The sequence below is a fragment of the Centruroides sculpturatus genome, unplaced genomic scaffold, assembly GCF_000671375.1.
Source record: "Centruroides sculpturatus isolate CEXI.00-Female unplaced genomic scaffold, Cexi_2.0 scaffold531, whole genome shotgun sequence".
NCBI lineage: Eukaryota > Metazoa > Arthropoda > Arachnida > Scorpiones > Buthidae > Centruroides > Centruroides sculpturatus.
In genome coordinates, this window is record NW_019384680.1 from 461,759 (window position 1) to 483,333 (window position 21,575).

At 28.7% G+C, this 21,575-nt stretch overlaps 1 protein-coding gene across 1 annotated transcript; it reads right to left on the minus strand.

Moving 5' to 3' along the window:
- Positions 1-16,051: 16,051 nt before the first annotated feature.
- LOC111626960 (homeobox protein MSX-1-like) lies at positions 16,052-18,078 on the minus strand. The gene is made up of 3 exons (XM_023370501.1): positions 17,877-18,078; positions 16,806-17,145; positions 16,052-16,318 (listed from the first exon to the last, which is right to left on the minus strand). The coding sequence occupies exons 1-3, from the start codon at positions 18,070-18,072 to the stop codon at positions 16,258-16,260; spliced, it is 597 nt and encodes a 198-aa protein (XP_023226269.1). The 5' UTR covers positions 18,073-18,078; the 3' UTR covers positions 16,052-16,257.
- Positions 18,079-21,575: the final 3,497 nt, after the last annotated feature.

Genomic DNA, 21,575 nt, shown 5'->3' on the forward strand with positions numbered 1-21,575 from the left:
ATGCGTATTCCCGACTACACTACGCCTTATGCTTACTTTATAATGCATTTTTAAAAGTAATTATTATTTTATTGTAAAATAATAATTTATAATTTGTTAAACAATGTTATATTTTCCATAAAAAGCCTACGTGATTTAAAAATAAATATATAAAATAAAATTAACTTCTCTATTGTCTATCTCAGGGCTACTCAACTTCTATACAGGGTCTGCTCAGACGTTTTAGGACCCTAGTCGGATTATGCTGACTCCAAAATAGAACTGTCATATAAGAATATAATTTATGTAGCATATTAACTTCTTTATAACATAAAAATCTATTGTAATAATAATATAAACGTAAAATAATTAAAAATAATAACTAATAAATTAAAAATGCTTAATGGGAAGTTCGTAGACGAATTTGTTGAACCTCAAGTTTTATCTCCGCTGATAGATATGAAACATTTTGAATATTTTTTTTAAAGATGTATCGCGAGCCACAAAAATTGTTTTGCGGCCAGAATGTGGCTCACATGTCTTGGTCTATTTCTTTTATTTCTAATTTTTAAACAGTTATTGGTAGAGAGATCATTTAGCCTGAATTTCGGGCACATTCAGATGGCAAAATTTGGTCTTTCGTGTAAAAAAAAATAATATGGATGCGATATAAATTACGTTATTTTTTCGATAAATGATAAGAAATCTTTCTTTTTATTTGTTTATTGATTTTATTCACGAATTTTATGGCTTTCGGAATGGATGATGCTGCACATTTGTGCTCCATCTCACTCCTCCCAAATCCCAAGTTATTTCTATTACCTAAGAATAAAAGTTATACTTAAGAATTATTTACATACAACAAAAATTCTTTAATTTAATTTAACTTTTTTTTCTAAGATTAATTCTCTAAAGTCATTATATTGTTAATCTTAAATAAATTAATATATTTAACTGCGATAAGATACACATAAGTTTACATAATACAAGCAAAACATTCAGTTTCTAATAGATTTTATATAATTATTCGAATATAGGATATTTTATAAGTATAAACTAAACTTTCTTTCTATTTAAACACCAAGAACTTTACAAAAGTAACAAAATATGTTATGAATATTAATATATATATAAGTTATGTATAAAATACATGTAAATAAGTAGCTTCAGGAAACTTATACTACAATTTAAAAACTCTTATCTCTCTTATATTTATGTTAATATTTCATAATTTAAAGTTTATTATTTAATGTATTAACTAAATAAATTCTGATAATATATTCACCGATATATTACAGATAATTACACGAAATGTATCAGTTATTCTTATAGTTTTTATATTGATTAATTAAATCTGTTTACGTTTATATGGACATAAAAACATCTTTAATCCATTTATTTATATTCAGAAGTTATCAATAAGCACGAAAAATTTATTAATTTCATTTTAATCATTTAAATCTAGCAATAAAAATTAGAATTATTTTCACAAAGCTGTAGGTTTACTATAATATAGACCTATAGTCTATATTACAGTAAACCTATAGTCTATATTATAGTAAATTTTACATTATATTGACCAATACCTTTTATTTCGAAAGAAAATTAAAGTCTTTTATCTGCTTAAATAAATTCACAAAATTTATTTTCAAAAAGTGTAACCTGTTAGTCTTCTTTCTTACAGAAAATTTGTAATTCCGAAGCACTCAACTGTTACTCTGTTTAAGTACTACAGCTGAAAACTTTTGAAGCTGTAAAGTATTATGTAGCCTGTCCTAATTTTTGTGGTAAAGGACAAGATAACATATAGAAAAAAAAAGAAGGTAAAGGAAACCATAATATCTCTTAGTTTTATGAACTGTAAACATCATCTTGCGCGATTACGTTGCCAATAAGTTGTTCACAGAGGTGGAAATCTAATACAGAAATTCAACAAAAAATTAAAGTTTTCCTCGGAAAATTTCTTATAAAAGAAAAATAAACATTAAATATATTTTTTAAAATAAACTTCCAATACTACGTTTTCCTAATTACAGTTTTATAAAAGCTGCTATAGGTTTAGCACAATTGTTTAATAAAAGTATGCATTTATAAAAGAAATATGATATGTGATTAAAAATTAACTTTTATATTATTAATTATTTATAAATACGGCTTAATTTTAATGGCAAGGAGACTTTTTTAAAATCTTCTAAATGCCAATTACGAGTAAAATTTTCATTAAATCCGACCCTACACGTGACTTTCCTCTACCTCCCTCTATCTCCCCATCTCCTTGAGTTCCGTACTCCAAAATTTAATGGCATTAATGCACCTTACATATAAGGTACCATGCCAAATTTCATTTGTTAATCTTTACTCCATCCTCAGATATTAAATTAAATGGATGACAATACACAGGTATACAAACACACAGGAAATTTTTTTCCTTTTTGACTTTTTCGGATTTGGGAGATCTCAAAACGTTGAGACTGATATAAACATTGAAGGGGGTGGAGATTTGTAAAAGACCCGGGGGGTCAATTTTGACACAGATTACAATACTTTCTTGTGTTATAACAGCCGCGAAAGTAACACGACGATTACTTCATTACGTATAAAATAATAATTAAAAATAAGAATAGTTTTTACAAGATTTTTAAATAAAAATTATAAAATATAAACTANCTAAATAAATTCTGATAATATATTCACCGATATATTACAGATAATTACACGAAATGTATCAGTTATTCTTATAGTTTTTATATTGATTAATTAAATCTGTTTACGTTTATATGGACATAAAAACATCTTTAATCCATTTATTTATATTCAGAAGTTATCAATAAGCACGAAAAATTTATTAATTTCATTTTAATCATTTAAATCTAGCAATAAAAATTAGAATTATTTTCACAAAGCTGTAGGTTTACTATAATATAGACCTATAGTCTATATTACAGTAAACCTATAGTCTATATTATAGTAAATTCGACATTATATTGACCAATACCTTTTAATTCGAAAGAAAATTAAAGTCTTTTATCTGCTTAAATAAATTCACAAAATTTATTTTCAAAAAGTGTAACCTGTTAGTCTTCTTTCTTACAGAAAATTTGTAATTCCGAAGCACTCAACTGTTACTCTGTTTAAGTACTACAGCTGAAAACTTTTGAAGCTGTAAAGTATTATGTAGCCTGTCCTAATTTTTGTGGTAAAGGACAAGATAACATATAGAAAAAAAAAGAAGGTAAAGGAAACCATAATATCTCTTAGTTTTATGAACTGTAAACATCATCTTGCGCGATTACGTTGCCAATAAGTTGTTCACAGAGGTGGAAATCTAATACAGAAATTCAACAAAAAATTAAAGTTTTCCTCGGAAAATTTCTTATAAAAGAAAAATAAACATTAAATATATTTTTTAAAATAAACTTCCAATACTACGTTTTCCTAATTACAGTTTTATAAAAGCTGCTATAGGTTTAGCACAATTGTTTAATAAAAGTATGCATTTATAAAAGAAATATGATATGTGATTAAAAATTAACTTTTATATTATTAATTATTTATAAATACGGCTTAATTTTAATGGCAAGGAGACTTTTTTTAAATCTTCTAAATGCCAATTACGAGTAAAATTTTCATTAAATCCGACCCTACACGTGACTTTCCTCTACCTCCCTCTATCTCCCCATCTCCTTGAGTTCCGTACTCCAAAATTTAATGGCATTAATGCACCTTACATATAAGGTACCATGCCAAATTTCATTTGTTAATCTTTACTCCATCCTCAGATATTAAATTAAATGGATGACAATACACAGGTATACAAACACACAGGAAATTTTTTTCCTTTTTGACTTTTTCGGATTTGGGAGATCTCAAAACGTTGAGACTGATATAAACATTGAAGGGGGTGGAGATTTGTAAAAGACCCGGGGGGTCAATTTTGACACAGATTACAATACTTTCTTGTGTTATAACAGCCGCGAAAGTAACACGACGATTACTTCATTACGTATAAAATAATAATTAAAAATAAGAATAGTTTTTACAAGATTTTTAAATAAAAATTATAAAATATAAACTAATAAATCTTCTCTAAAGACTAAATTTCTTCACGTACAAAGGAAGAATATAGAATAAATAAACTATTGCCCAGTGTAATACGTTAAACCTTACACAAGAGATAAGACAAATAAATAAATAAAATTTTCGTTATAATATAATAATGCTTTGTTGTCTTAATTCGCATAAAAGATCTATAAATAAAAGGATAAAGTAAAATTGTTATAAAGAAATATATGAACAATAAATTGAAAACATAAATAATATAAATTTTACAAGATTGCAATATAATAATAATAATAAAATCTATGTTTTAGGGTCACTGAAATGAAAATTTCTTAATATTTTATAATAGATTTTGTTGAATTTAAATATAATTTATTCAATAAGAAATTTTTTAAAGTAGGTCCTCATTTGTTATTCTAATTATTAATAAATAAATATGGAAATGGGATGACGAATGATAGAAATTTTTTATTTTTTTTTTATTTAATAAATTATAAAGCATATTATCAAAAAAAATCTGTTGTAAACTACCCAAATTGCCACTTGCCACGTGAAAACATTCCGCTTATCCACGGGAGTACGCATACCACACTTTGGGAAACACTACTCTAGATCATGTAGTGTTAGTTATTTATTTTAGGCCTGTGACCTCATACTAACTTTTTGAGTTCTTATTCAAATTTACTAAGCGTCGAACATAATTTACTTTATTTCTATAAGTGCTAAATGTAAAATTGAATTCAATGCAATAAAACAGATACAAACTTTATAAAATTATAAGTTAAATATAAGCCTTCGTCTGGCTCTTAGCCTTGTTGTTTTATTAAACATGAAGCGTAGAAAAATTACTTTAATGTAGAATTTAAATAAGATAAATCTATTATTAATAAAAATTCAATATTTGTATTATAATATTGATTTATTCGAAAATTTTGATACATTTTTCTGTTTTGTACGTTCAGATAAATACTACAAAGCAGTTAAGATCAGTAGAGGATTACCTAATAGACACACTAGGAGAGCGCTTAGGGCCTCATCGTCTCGAGGGGCCTCAAAAATTACATATTAATAAGATAATATGCCTCAAAAAATTTAGTGAAGGTTTTAAAAGTGTATACTTCGCACCCCTGTAAGAACAATGACAATACATAAATCGACGATTTTATTGTCTTTTTAATATAAAAAAGACTTTTACATAAAAGGCCTTATTAAAAAATTGGGCGTAGGGCCTCAAAGATAACTTAATCCGCTACTGGTTAAGATATATATAGGCCTATAATTTTTTTAATTTCTTAAATATTATGTTAATACCCCGACTTAAAAATGAAATTAATTCATCCAGTAATTTTTATTAAAATAAATTTTAACAAAACTTTCATATATAAGAAAAAAATATATATGTAAATTATATCGATTATTCCGACGCATAATACAAAATTTACATGAATATTTTTTGATGATAATCCGTATAAAAATACGAAGTAGGCATTAAATATGCTAAAATTATTGAATAGAAAGCTTTGTAAGAGGCTAATTCTATTTTTCATTATTATTTTTAACACTTTAGTACTAAAAATGGGTGCACAAAACTATCAAAAAATTCTGTTTAATCCGTAAAGACGAGGAGGAGGGAAGACAAATTATACGAATCAAATCGCATTAATTTAAATTTTGAATGTATTTAATTCTTATAAACAAACGATTCAATCAGTCTGGTGAATTCGCGGCTATAAATTGTTTTTTTTAAACAATTAAATACTGATTTTTAACAATTAAAATTAACGATAAATACTAAAAAAATAGGCGCACAAAATTATCAGAAAATTCTGTTTAATCCGCAAAGACGAGAAGAAGGGGAGACAAATTATACGAATAAAATTGCATTTAATTTAAATTTTGAATATGTTTAATTCTTAGAAACAAACAATCCAATCAGTCTGGTGAATTCTCGGCTATACGACGTTTTTTTTAACAATCAGGAGGTGCGGCATCGTTTTTCCGGATAGGTAATCATTCCGCGCTCCATCACGTCACACAGTGACTGGTTAGAGCTCCGTCCAATCGACTATAGTCTACTAGAAGGAAGAAGGAAAAAAAAAAAAAAAAAAAAAAAAAAACACACAAGGATAGAAAATCAATTCAGCTTCAGATCGTTACGATGGACTATCTATTGGTAAGCAGCGAAGCGTGAGTCGCGTTGATAATTAGTCGATAACAGCGCCTGAGCGGACAGAAAAGAAACGATTGGCTAGCGCTTCGTTTAATTTCCAACCCCCCCTCTCTTATTTTGTGTCAGTTAAGCAATTTTTTCTTCTGGTCTTTTTTCCATTTCCGATTCAGTTACGGAGTTAGAAAAAAAAAGAAAAAAAATAATACATCCGGGTATTATTGACTGGGAGAAATCTTTTGTTTCTTTGCACAAGTCAAAATGTCATTTTTCTTTCGGTATAAAACGGAAATTTCTGCCGAAGAAAAAAGAAAAAAAAGAAAAAAAAATTGAAAAAAGAGGGAGGATGGAGATAGACCGATGACTAGAGAGTATGTGTGTGTGTGTGTATGTGTGTGTGTGTGCGTGCGTGTGTGCGTGTGTGAAGGGGAAAGAAAAACGGTCGTTTAAAAACGAAAATTGCTTTTCGTATTGCCTTGCTGACTGAAGGGGAGGAGGGAAAAAAGAGATAAGGCCATAGGATAGGACAGGGGAAAAGACGAAACGAAAAGTGTTTTCTGGAAGCATAGGAAGAGATAATAGACGGAAGAACAATAGATCGACTTCAGACTCGTCGATTAAGTCTAACGGGGTAATGGAAGCGAAATCTACTAAGGGAAAAAAGAAAGAAAGAAAAAAAAAACCATTTAACTCTCCCTCCCCGATGAAGAACGAACCGATTTTATGACCCGAAAATAGGTTTAAACTCAATTTAATGGTTTTAGCCTTTCACTTAAAAATTTAAAAATTGAATCCGATTTTAAATTGGTGTATCGAAAAAGCTTTCCTGCGACGTTATTTTCCAATGTTAATTTACTTTTAATAGCTGCGGTAATGTAATCTACTTAAAAGTATTTACCGTGAAAATGATACATTAAAACCTCACTACATTCATTTTACTAAATACGAAATTTTTCATAGTTTTTAACAAAATTTCACTAATGTATTACATAAATTATTAAATATTAAACGTTCGAACGAAATTAGCAAAATCGCTTTTTTTAATCGTAAATATTTCATTGTTATAAATGATGTATGCGAGTTTACAATCAATAACAAGTGTAACAAGTGTACTAATATACTTTAGCTTATCGTTCTGGTGCGCAATCATCGAGGAAAAGTATCATTTACATTAATTACAATTATCTGTAAATTGTATTTAAAATTAATTAATTAACAAGCGGCTAAACTATACAATTTTTGTACATTTTATATTATAAGTATGAAGAATTTATTGTAGGCTTATCCAATTGAAAAGTACAGTATTCATGTACTGTACTGTAGTACTTTCTATAGAGAAACTAGATCTTGTAGATTTTGCTTGTGTAAATAAATTAACTTATATACAGGGCAGGATTAAGACTTTTAGAGGCCCTAAGTACTTAAAAGATTTTGATGCCCCCGTATACTGTATATGTAATTCAAAATATAAACAATAATAAGACAGAATAAAATTCATATTTTCGAGACGAATGACGCTAACAAATACTTTAATTTTTTAAATTTATTATGAAAGTCTCCTTTTTGTGGATCCTGGTTCAGCTGCACCTTACAATCTATGGTAAATCAAGCAATGAAAAATTTCTCTGGTGTTCCTCATTACCATAACCACTCGTTTATTTTGCCTAATGGTTAATCCAGCCTTGATTATATACACTGTTTATAAATCAATAATTATCTTAGATTATTTTTTTTTATCTGTAAAAAAACAAACTATTTATTATAGAGAAAGTATACTTTATTATAAAAATGTAGTATAATTTTACTATTTGAAAATAAAACCGCGTTACAAACTGTATTGTACTGTACTGTATGAGGAACCTCGTTGTTTAGCATAAGCGAAAAAAAGAAATGAATATAATTAAAATATAATTAGCAGCAGTAATTTATATGCAGATTAAGTATAGAAGATCTCAATCATGTTTAAAGACTAATCGCTTAAGATTTAAGTAAGATGCTAGCTACATTACGTTGGTGAGTCTTCTCTACAAATCTCCTGTATCTAAGCGCAATTTTAATTAAGCCGTAATCTAATTATTATAAATTTAAATTTGACTGGAAACCTTACACAAACGAACTTTAGGGTTTGAATTTTATAAATTTACAACATTTTACGTATCTAAATACACGAATAAGATACTGTACTAAGCTTAAGAAATAACATGGTTAAGTCATCAGTTGGAGAAGGTAAGGAAGTATTGGATGCAATAGCAATTAAATTAACTTAAATTTAAAATATATATGAGCTTAAACCTTTATAAATAACATTCATATTGATTTTAATAACATTCTGAAAACGAAATTTGCATTTCTGGTCGTCTATCATGTATAAAAGGATGCAGAGGCGCCAGTTCGACTTTAAAAAAAAAGGAGTATTGATTTTGAATCTTATTTTTCATCCCACCGCTATTTACTATAATAGAAACGTGGGTTATTCTGCATTTTAATAGTTTCAACCGGATCGCTTTTCATAAAATTTGTTCTTTCACAATTTTCAATAAAAGAGCTAGAAATTGTTCAATCCCTCATTTTTAGTCGGCCACCTACGGTTACGGTTATGACTGGGAAGTGACGTTTGACGCCAACCTATCCAAAAACCACCCGCAGCCTATCTAGAAAACCGACGTCACAAAGCTTTAACCATCGTCACACTAGCACGTTGCAATGGGGTCAATTTGTTGGTGCATCGGCTAGTGTTTATTACACGTGACTGCAGCATTTCCCTGTTGGGGTGAAAGCGGTTGATGGACGGCCTCGACTTGACTCAGCGTCAATATTGAATCCGTCATATTCGTCTAGTGACGACTTAAGCCCGTCTAGGGGCTTATAAAAAAGATCATCCCTTCAAACCATCATTTATCATGATAGTGAATGAAATAGGTGAGTTATTGGTTTTGTGTTGGTTGGATCAACGTTCGCACGGATAGAGAGAAAAGAGAAATTCCTGATGGAAAGACTATCTTGCAGCTGGCTAAGGAAAAAAAAAAAAGGAAATTTTCTAAATCCTCCAGGAGAGCAGCTTTCCTGCTAGACTTTTCCATTCAGAATTGCAAAAACCCAAGCATTCTACGTTTTGATTGCTTCTATTTTACTCGAACAGTTATGATAAGTAAAATGATGATGGGGGTGCCTTAGACGAGTACTGCAAAATTTATCTCTTTAAGAATACTTATTTAGAGAAATAGATTTCGGTCATTTTGCCCACTGGTTGCAATCATCAGGCAAACTTGATGGATGCCAAAGTCCGGGAGGTAAAGTTGTCTGTCTTGGAGCCGACAGCAGTGATCTGTCACCAGAACGAAAGCATCGCAACCCATCAACTTGATGAAGAAACTGGTTTCTGTTGATGTTAGATTATTTCGTTTATAAAACGTTATAAATGGTAAAAAGTTTAAAATTTTATTTTAAAAGTTACTCTTTATCACTGTATTAATATTAAACACAAACATATTAATATAAATTCAATCTATATAACTTAATCTTTGTATAAATTTCTAGTGCAGTATAAAATCGTAAATATGTATGATAAGAATTTCATTTGTATCGTTAAGAAATTATTAAAAATACAAATTTCTCAACCTGTCCTGTAACTTATCGTAATTTATTAATTATAATATTAATAAATAATAAGAATTATTTACTTAATATGATTCTTAATTTGCTTCCATATCATGATAGATTATATAAAATTATGAGTATTATCTTATTTTATTAAAAATTTTAAAATAAAAGAACACTTAAGCCCTATAACAAAATTACTAGACACGAACAAGTTAACCTAAAAGTTTATAAGTTGTGTATATTATCGATTAATATATTATTAAGTTTATATAAAGTTTCTTTTAAGAAAATCATACAGATAAAATGAAATGTTTCTTATAAATAATTTTTAAATAGAATCAACTACGATTGATTATATTGATACAAGAAAACTGTGGCGGCTTGAGATAAACACTGCTTTATTTTCCTTTGGGGTACAGCGAACTGTAACACCACGAAGAAAAATAAAATCACAAAAAAAGTCTCGATTTTTTATTACATAATAATTATATAAATTATAATAAACGGTTAAAATTAATGTCTTATAGGGTCTAAGAAATCAAAACAATTCTATTAGATTGCGTGCCGTGCGCCCTTCTGCAATAATAATTAATCACAGTTTTGACATTATAAAGTGCTGTAGTAAGTAATACACGATTACGTAAGTCTTAATTCGAACTTCCCATAAATTTCCATAAATAAATTAATTCAGGATCCGATTCAAACTCGTATCTTATACAATAAGAAATTACCTTACTATACAATCACTTGAGGAGTAAAATTTATATAACTTAAGTGTTTATAGACGATATATAATTAAAATTTTATATATTAATTATAGAAATCCCAAATTTTAAAATTATAAAGGGTTCAGAATGGATGATTTGTAGGATTGAAATCTCTTCCTGCCTGCTGTTCATCCTTTATGGATTATGATCGTGAGGATATGTGTATATGTATAAAGGGCTCAAATTTTTTAAAAATGCACCAAATTAATTCTTTTTATTTATTTATAATCTTGTAAGGTTATAAGTAAACATAAAAATATATGCTATTCATAACACGTGGCATCATTATTTGTATAAGTAAGCGTAATAATTGTATTATTTTCATGCGCTGTCAAGCATCTAATATTATAAATCATTGAAGCAGACGTTTAGATTATGATACATCAAAAACACATTATTAAAATTTCATCTATAGAAAGTTACTGCCTAATTATAAATGAAAGGTATATTTTATACGAATCTTTGAAGTTTATAAACATTTATAAAACTGAATTAAGTCAAATTACTACTATTTTCCAAGCTGCTGTAGAGTATATAACATTGGGAAAGTATGGTGATCGGTCAAATTTTGAACTCCTCCCTCCTGATTTTTGGCATTTCTCGACGTTTTGACGCTTAGGGGATACAAAAAATGTAAAAACAAAATCTTACAAAGTTTTATATGCCTGTGTTTGTATGACTATTATGTGTGCATGGTCGTCTATTTTTCATTATGTCTCAGGACTGGATAGAACCAAAAATTTTAAGAATTAGCGGAATTATTTCTATATACGAGGCATTATACTATTAACTTTTGGTGTTTGAAGGTTAAGAGGTGAAAACACAGAAGGGGTCATGTGTCATATCTCCAGTGGGGTCAAATTTAATGAACGTTTTATTCTTTATTAGAATTTCCAATTTTTTTAAAATATCATCCTATCTCATAATAAATCCTTTGTCTTTTTATAACAATTTAAAATATAAAAATTATTTTTAAATAAAATCTTGTACAAGTGACACTATGTGCATCTGTACTAATGTGCCTTAGTGTTTTTTAAACGTAAATATTCTTTTAAATAGAGAAATTTCTCATAGGCCTAATTTAAAAAATATTCTTCTTAAGCTTTTGTTATTACTTAAATTTTATATTCTAGTATAATTAAAAATTATATAACTTCTTAATGGTACCCTTAACCTTCTGTTCGAGTGCCAAGAANGTGTTTTTTAAACGTAAATATTCTTTTAAATAGAGAAATTTCTCATAGGCCTAATTTAAAAATTATTCTTCTTAAGCTTTTGTTATTACTTAAATTTTATATTCTAGTATAATTAAAAATTATATAACTTCTTAATGGTACCCTTAACCTTCTGTTCGAGTGCCAAGAAAGTGGAGAAAGATCCCTTACCAGCTTTCTCTCTAGTTTCTTTCGAAATCAAGAAGAATCGAAAGAAACTAAAGGAAAGCTCTCAATAAACTCATCATCGATATATATAATATAATATGATTTCTATTAACAGGCTTACATTGTATTTATTATTTGCATACACTTGTAAAACAATACAATTATACTATTTTACTACTTATTTATAAACAAGGCCATCAAGAGGGAGGAGAGCTAGGAGAGCCCGAAGTGATTCCTATTTGTAAATTAATGTTATTTTTATTAATTAGAAGTTAAATCTGTAAAACGTTTTATATATTCTATTTCTTAAAAAAAGGCCCGCTCTACCTCCACCCTTAAAAGCTTTCGAAGGCCTGTTTAAAGGCTTGTTTATACAGTGAAACCTGTGTAAATCGGAATATTTTTTTCCTATTTGGCAGGTTTCCGTTTTGAAGAGGTTTTTTTTAACACAGAAAATCGCTTCGTTTCGAAGTATTTTTCTGTTTTGGAGAGGTTTTACTGTGTACAAAAACTTGACAAGAGAAAAGCTTAATATAGATTTATTCAACAGTGTAACCATTACAAAAGTTTTGAAAATAAAGTAGTTATTCCCCAAATATATTTAAATCATAGTCTCAAGTGTAGACATCTATTATTTATTTATTTATGTTGAGAATAACTAATAAGCTACTCACTCGCTCTCACCGTTTCTCAGATTAAATTTAATCTATATTCATAAACAGTACAATTCATAAATAAAATATCTTGTGTATTTATATATAATTTTACTATCCTTATTTTACTACTGTATAACATGAATTCTAATTAAGTAACACGATTAAGAAACGCAAAACTTCACTTAAAAAGAGGAAAAAAATTTAAATAATTAAAACTAAGAGGATAATTAAAATAATATTTTTCTAATTAAATATATAATTTCTATTCTTAGTTTATTTATAATTATTAAAAATGTATTTAAAATTGATAATACGACTTCACACCATCATCCTAAACTACGTAGATGATCCTAGAGATTAACATCATCTTTCAGAATGATCTGGAGGGAATCTTATTACGTCTCTGCTCATCTTCGTCGTAGGAATATCATCACTGTAATATATCTTCTTCTTCTATATTCTCACCAGATAAGAGACTAATTCTAAGAAATTGTGTCAACAAACAGAATGTCTCCTCTTTCGCTCTCACTTGTCCTGACTTATTTCTCATCACAGCTCAATTCTTTGATTAATGGAAAAATCTAACTCTAAATACTAACATCACTCGTCTCTCCTCAACTTTAAAATAGTAATTCTGTTACACATTATTAATGGAATCTTAAAAGTTTATTAATTAATTTTTCTCTTCCTTTCCTTTCTTTTTTTTTATGCTATTAATTCTTCTGAGTGCAAATTAATTTAAAGTGCATTCAGTTCAGTTCTGTAATAGTGCATTATGATGAGGACAGGTACAGTACCTTTCCTTAGTTTAATATTATTAGTGACGTGGGAAGGAAAGGAAGGCGAGAGGTGAAGCACGCGCGACCTACTTCCTGTCCTCGTTCGCCCTCTAGCGACAAAAGTGGGAGGTAATTAATGATAGAGCAACCTCTCTGTTTAATTACTGGTATGAACACATTGTCTTGATGGATTCATTTCTAACAGGGAAACAAGATTACCTGTCAGCTGCAGCTGATGGCTAAGCTTGTTTCGACGATCGGTAACTCAATAAAATTTCATTATTTTCTCTTTTAATTATTTACCTAAATCCGATGAATTCATTGATACTTATTATTAAAAATTATTTACTAATTAGCTTATTGTAAAGTTAAATTTTCAAATTTAAAAAAAAAGAAATAACGGACTCGTAATAAATATCAGTAATATCAGTATAATTTTGCAATCTTAAATACCTTTTTATTATATAAAGTATTATCTAACGAAAGGCAGATTTAAACTGTACAGTACTCTTTCCCCTCGTCTACATCACATTATAGTAAGACGAAGAAGAAATTTTAATTTACTGAATATATTCTTCAAAAGTTTAGTTTATATATCTAACTTTACACTTTTACTATTCATTCAATATAAATTTAAAGTATAGAAGGTATTGTACAGTATAAATACAAATGATAACGTCTCCATATTAACAATACTCTTCTACACAAAACCGCAAAACAAAGATATTGTATAATACAGATTTAATTAAGAAAAATTAACAAGTTTGTTCGGTTATACAATGTTATTGAATATAATTGTAGCCGTATATCGAACTCCTATCCCTTGTTACTTAAGGGTAGGGATAGAACTATGATGCTATAGAGGGAGAGAGAGACAAACAGTTTGTCTCTCTCTCCCTCTATATATAGCCTATATATATACAATATACAGGCTATTTACATATAAAATACCCTTCCAATATAGGATGCGGCTCTCGTGTATTTCTGATACACAGTATACGCTCCTATGGTGACACGGTTTAGCCACTCGTTATATAGCATAGATATAATTTATTTCAATCAAATTGATATATTTTTTTATAAATTTTACTACACAAATTCATACAAAAGAATTTTTTTATTATTTTAAATATGTTTCTAATATTTAATGAGCTTAGTTAGTCTTCTAATCTTATAAAAATTGCAAATAGATCTACGTTGACTATTAGTAAATATATTTATAAAATTTTATTATTTCAATAAATTATCGATATTCAATTTTAGACATATCGTATACAATAAAACTGATATTTATGCTTAATATAGAATGAATTTTAGGTTTTTATAAAATAATCTAAACGTGTTTATAAACTTAACTGTACGAAATAAAGAAAAATTTATAGCCCACAATGAAATTTTTAAACAGTAGTGTGATTATAAATATATAAAATTTAAGCATATTTTAATATTTTTTAAAAATAAAATTTATATTTATTATTAAGAGAAACTTTGATCGGTTAACTTACAGTGGGATGTAAATGACATTCATGAGTCAGAAGTGTCGATGATCTTCCATCAATTTTTAATAATAATATTATTATTTTTAAAATAAAAATTATGCTTATTTCATGGCATTTGAAGTTCCATGTTATCTTTTTTTTTTTGATAAAGACGCTTAGACATGATCCAAACCATCGCAGCATTTATCATTCACCATAACAGCCGAATGATTCGCTTTTCTTCGGCCATTCATTTTGCCTACAACTGAAATTGTTTAGGACACAATAGAGTAATTTCTAAAATAACAACACAACTTCGATATGAGAAAACAGTGTATTTTCTCATATCAAAGTTGTGTTTATCTTTGTAACAGTGTAACAAAGATGACCACACGTTACCCCATACAGTACAGAGCTAGAAACCCATAGCGACAGTTAAAAGATTTCATGGTAAAAAAAAAAGAAAACTTATAGGCCATATTAACCGCAATCGACGTGTTGACCAAGCATACAAGGAATTAAATCAGTTGTAAAATGTATATAAAACAAAATAAAGTCATTAATAAAAGTAGAAATCTTGCTAGTTTTAAATATTTAAGAGAAGGCATCAACGTTTGATAATTATCTCGTCTTAATCAACAAGTTAATAGACTATTAGGCCTCCTATCTAATCTTCATTTATTGATTTCTTATCATTAACAACTGCTTTAATTCTCTGCACGTAAAACACGATTACATTAGTCTACTTATTTTTTCTTTTTTTAGAATGAAAATTACTCGAATCTGTTCTACCAATAAACCAAAAAAAAAAAAAAAAAAACATTTAGAATAAAACAAATTAAAATAAAACTTAATTTTTTTACTATGTAGCAACTGGAATTTATGGTTTAGATCTCGGTGCTGATGCTTCAAGTATACATCGAATCTCGAGCTTCTTATTTAGTTATTTAATAAAATATTTTAACAGCAATTAAATAAATTCTGATATTAATTTTTAATTTATATAAAATTTTAAATAAAATAAAATTTGGTTTTATTTTAATCACTAAAAAAACTCGACTTTTTCGGTAAAAGACGAAGCAAGTTTATAAAAATTGCGACGAGTTATAGTAAAGATATTATTTTTAAAAAATTTAGCACTAAATATATAAACAGAAAACAATATAAGATACATTTTAATGATCTTTAAAAATGATTTTGACATTTTCATAATTTATTATTTGACATATCGATTATTATTATTATTATTAAGTATTTATAAAATAAGACGAAGGTCGACGATACAGCATACATACACTGTTAGGAATCTGAACTTTATTACATGTATATATATATATTACAATTAATAATCATTTTAACAATATTATAAACTAAGATAATTTAAAACTAATCAAGTCACCACAGTTCTAGTATCGTCGGAATGATAGGAATCGATGTAGGTTGTAGGACACCAAGTGGGTTGTAGAACATAAGGCGATAGTCCCAAATGAAAGGATACGTCTCTCAAATGGAGCGATCNAAAGGAAGGTTGCCTGTAAAACTGATTTTTGCGTTAAAGCATTTATTGTTTTTTTGAATATTTTGTATGCAAAAATTACAAAGATATTATTTTTAAAAAATTTAGCACTAAATATATAAACAGAAAACAATATAAGATACATTTTAATGATCTTTAAAAATGATTTTGACATTTTCATAATTTATTATTTGACATATCGATTATTATTATTATTATTAAGTATTTATAAAATAAGACGAAGGTCGACGATACAGCATACATACACTGTTAGGAATCTGAACTTTATTACATGTATATATATATATTACAATTAATAATCATTTTAACAATATTATAAACTAAGATAATTTAAAACTAATCAAGTCACCACAGTTCTAGTATCGTCGGAATGATAGGAATCGATGTAGGTTGTAGGACACCAAGTGGGTTGTAGAACATAAGGCGATAGTCCCAAATGAAAGGATACGTCTCTCAAATGGAGCGATCTTGCAGCCATTTCTAATCGTTCTAGTTCAGTTTCTTTAAGTCTTTTCTCTTTGGCTCTTCTATTTTGAAACCAAATCTTTACTTGAGTTTCTGTTAAATTTAACGAACTGGAAAATTCCGCTCTTTCGGCTATCGATAAATAATGTTTAGTGCGAAATTTTCTTTCCAATGACAGTAATTGTTGAGTAGTAAATGGAGTGCGAGGTTTCCTATTGCTTTTGTGTTTTCTTAATGGGCACTTTACTGCTGGAAGTTTCGAATATTCTCCAACTTCTATAAATATATAAATTCAATTTACTCTTAAATTGTAGATCTATTTATATTTATAAATAATTTACTGTAATTTTTCATTTTTTTACAGTTTTTTTTCGATATAGCAGTCAATAATTTAATGTATATTATATATAAATATAAATTATTCTTCCACGTTTTGATAGAAAAAAAACCGATTATAACTACTATAAATTTTAATAATTATTAAGCTTACAAATGACTAAAAAACAATTAAATATTAGCTAAGTTAAATACTAATTAGCCAATGAAGTAAATCACTTCCTATTTTCATGCATTAAAATTTCTTACTTTTAGATTATACATTTCTCTAATTTTTCCTAATTTTCCTAAGGAAGGAAATACGAATATATCCATTAGAATCAATAGATGGCAGCACATGTAGGAAATGATTTTAGTTATATTTAATATCATTCCCCTAGAAGCTAACATAGATTATACGTGTTAAAAATACAAAAATAATACAGAATTCTTATTAAGTTTTCCTAATTAGAAATTCACTTAAACGGACGTATAAACGTTATTTATATTTTTAAATCGTTTTATCCACGCGACGAAACTGTCTAGCAGTATAGGAAGCGATTCTTTCCCTGTTTAGGCCGTAGAAGTATAGGTTTAACAGTTGTAAAATTATAGATTTTTTTCTTTTATAATTTGTTAAGAACGAGCTAAAAACAAACAAAATAAGATAAAAAGTTAAAGATCTGACTTACTGTTTTCCGAATATTGAAATTGTCGATTGTTAAGGAGTGGCAAGATCCACTGATTAACATTTGGAACTTCTACCCTTTCCACTTCTAACTGACTGGAACTGGATATCATTTGATCCACGCTGAAGCTAGGTTTGGACTTAACTCCCGTATCCGGTGACAACAACGCCTCCACAGTAAACGATTTGACTTTCGACATGTCATCAAAAGAGGAAGTGTCACTGTAACCCAGACCTTTGCAAGTAGTACTAGATGTGAGATACCACGTGTTCTGAAACATTCCTTTCTCCTTCTTAACGTTTTATTGGTCACTAAAGTATTTTCCTTTCCCCGATTGGTAAGCTGGTGGAGAGGGTGTGACTATAATATCATTTCAAATCGTTCATTGGATAATACTACTTGGTAGGGGGAAGGATATAAAAGGACAGGAGATAACAATAAGAGAGCTAATGACTTGTTTTAGGGTATCGTTGTGTGAGAGTGGATACTGTGACCCCTCCAACCGTTTAAAATACTTTGTAAGTCCCTCGTCGGACAATTATGGAGTCTCAGTAAGGGGTCCAACTGCTGTATCGTAAACCTAATCGAAAACAACTTTTTATGTCCAGCTACCGCAAATACACACCGGCAACACGAGAAATAATTCTATTAAAAATCTAATTATCATCTTGATTTTTTTTAATTTTTTAAAATTACATTAAATATTTAGTGTTTAAACAGTTTTGTATTGTCTAACGATTGATACNATAAAGGCCACGCTTTTGTATTATAAAGCGAAAACAGTACATGTTTATAATTTACTTCTGCCTGCGAGATTATTAAGTTTTATTATCCTTTAAAAAGACGTAACAAAATAATGATGTAACGAGTTTATTTACAGTCTCTTCTGCTTTAAATAACCGTGGGAAACTTGACAAAAATTAGAGAAAATTGGAGAAAGTTCAGTTGTTACAACACGCGCCTCTAGGCTCCACTAGCCTAGAGGTGTACAGACAAACCGACTGGAAAGAATTACAACTTCATATTGTAGACTATAAAATTGGACAGCTTCACTGATTACAGATGATTTACATTTGAAATTGTATTAGTGTAATAAGTATTTTTAGTATGGAATTAAATATTAGAAACAGAAAGAATGGAATTGATAATTAACACTTTTCGCTATTTTTAATTTAAATATTTAAGATTTAAATTATGACATTCATTTAATTAAGACGTTCCACGGATTATTTATATCGTTATTTTTATGTTGTTAACAATTATTAAGTTTCTAAGATCTGCACTTTACAGAATTTTGATTCATTCGGTGCTGTAGTTATAATTATTTCCATTGCTGGAGAGGAAATTGGAAACGATTGTGGCAAGTTAAAATATAGTAAATGAGTTAAATGCGATTTTTTTTAATTTTTTAAAATTACATTAAATATTTAGTGTTTAAACAGTTTTGTATTGTCTAACGATTGATACATCTCTTCAAATTGCAATGTATGCATAAAATTAACCATCGAGTAACGTGTTTACAGTGTATCCTTTACACTAACCTATAGAAACAAGATGCAGAACTAATCTCCTCTAAGCCACAAAGGCTTAGGCTTTGAGATAGATATAAATTGTAAACCGAAGACCAGTTCTTTCAATGTAATATAAGCTATTATTATCTAATTATAGTTATTTGACACGTAATTACAGCTATTGACAATCTCATTAAAAAGCTATCTAGAATAATGTAAACAAGCTGTCATGTAACAGCATTTAATTTCAAGGAGAGACAAGAAGGAATGCTAGGTTAGAAAAAAGTCTATGGGTCACTGCCTATAACTTCTTTCTTTTTTTTTTATTTCACAAAAAATACTAATAGGTCATCGAACTAAATACTATATAAAACTCCTGTTAAATAAAAATATGGCCTAGATTTGAAAGGCCTGTTAAATCATAAGGCCTTATAAATATAGGCCCTATTATACTACATTGTAGAAAAATGATTAAATTAATTTAGAACAGTTAAATTATTTAATTATTATACAGATAATCTTTAAATTTTTAAAAAGAATTTAAAATAAGCATGCCTTTACTGTATAGACCTACTCATGTAGGCCTGCAGTTGAATGTGTTACTTTTTAATTTTTAAAAAATTAAAAAGTAAGACATATTCAACTGGAAGGGGGGTGTTTAACTTGTATGGCTTTATGGTGTGGCGTAGATAAATTGTAGTGGAGGAAGAATCATCGAAAACAAGCCAATTCGTGGAGTTTCCCACAGAAATACGATTCTGGAGTAAAGACTTCCAGATCTGCAAGATGTTCTAAATTAGGTTACATCTCTTCATTTGATGACCAGGGGTTGAAAAATAGTTGTCAGAGAGGAGGGGCAACCTCGCGGCAGCAATTAGGCACAGTGGGCACCTCGGTTTTACGACCCGGCGCAATTGATGGGTTTAAATCGTTTTACAACACTTGTGATGGCCCTCTTGTTTTCAGATGGGGAGGTCCATTTGGGAACGGACTTCAGTGTTTCCAGAAAAGGACAATTTATCATGCTTGTACTGATGTCCAGTTATGGGTTGTTAGTAGCACGTTTTCCCACGAAGTAAAATTCCATCGCACCTGACTGAATAAAGATGGCAGATGCTTCTCTAACAATACTAAATGCCTTTATTGAATTGTATTGAGGGACAATAAGTTAAATGCCCTTCTAACTTTTCAAAGATCTACTAATGAAAAGTAATGTTTAAGATTTTAATGCCGGTTGAGTTACAGTACAAAGTGTACAGGGAATTAGAGTAGAGGACGTTGAGAAAATTAAAAATAAATTAGTTTCCATCTTCAAGTAATTAAGCATTGTTGATTTTAAGTCAGGCAGAACTGATCGAATGACTTAATTATTTAAGTGATTATCTATAAGAGAGATTGATGTCTTAATTTATTATTATTCTCTAAGAAAATAATATGTTTTGTACAATTAGCTTATGACGTATAATTATACCCAATTAAATCAGAAATAGATTTTGTTGTACTGTTTAATTAAAAAGTAATAATAATAATAATAAACCCCATCTTTACAGAAGATAAAATAAAATTACAGAATTCAATAACCTATTTAACTGACTATTAGAATAAGCACTCACACCAGTACAAATACAAATAATTTTTATTAATTTATATAGTAACATAAATTAGTAACGTAATACTTTAATTGCATAATAGGATTTATGATTTCCAAATGGTTTAAGTGAAGATCTTAGTGATGTTCTTCCCCAAACTCCGTCTCATTGAGTTGGTTTCCGTGTGTATCACGATTTGCTATAGTGATCCAGGTTCGATGGCAAGCACACCTCCACACTCAATTGATAATATTTATAGTTTATTTATAGATTCTATATACAGAAAGTACAAGTTTGAGAACATAATATATGTACAGGATAACAATGCGTGATGACTCACGTACTAGATTGGTTTCTGGGAACTATTAAACTTTGGAGAGGCCTCAGTCAGCTTGTGGAGTTGGCTCAACTGCACGGTCCATCCAGTCTCTGCACTAACCCATCTCTGAGATGTTTACCAGGGGAGAACACACTCTCTATGCTCAGTGGGTGTCCAAGTGCCTGAGACTACCATGTACCAGTCTCTTGCCCTTCTCTCTCCCTCTCTCGTTTGCCCTGCAATTTAAGTGTTTTTTGGATGGGGACTTCCGACCAATCACAAC

Coding starts and splice junctions, on each gene's coding strand:
- LOC111626960 (XM_023370501.1), bottom strand. CDS start 18,072: ATGTCGAAAGTCAAATCGTTTACTGTGGAGGCGTTGTTGTCACCGGAT. Junction 17,146..17,876: donor ATTTCAATATTCGGAAAACA/GTAAGTCAGATC, acceptor ATATATTTATAG/AAGTTGGAGAATATTCGAAA. Junction 16,319..16,805: donor TATGTTCTACAACCCACTTG/GTGTCCTACAAC, acceptor ACAACCCACTTG/GTGTCCTACAACCTACATCG.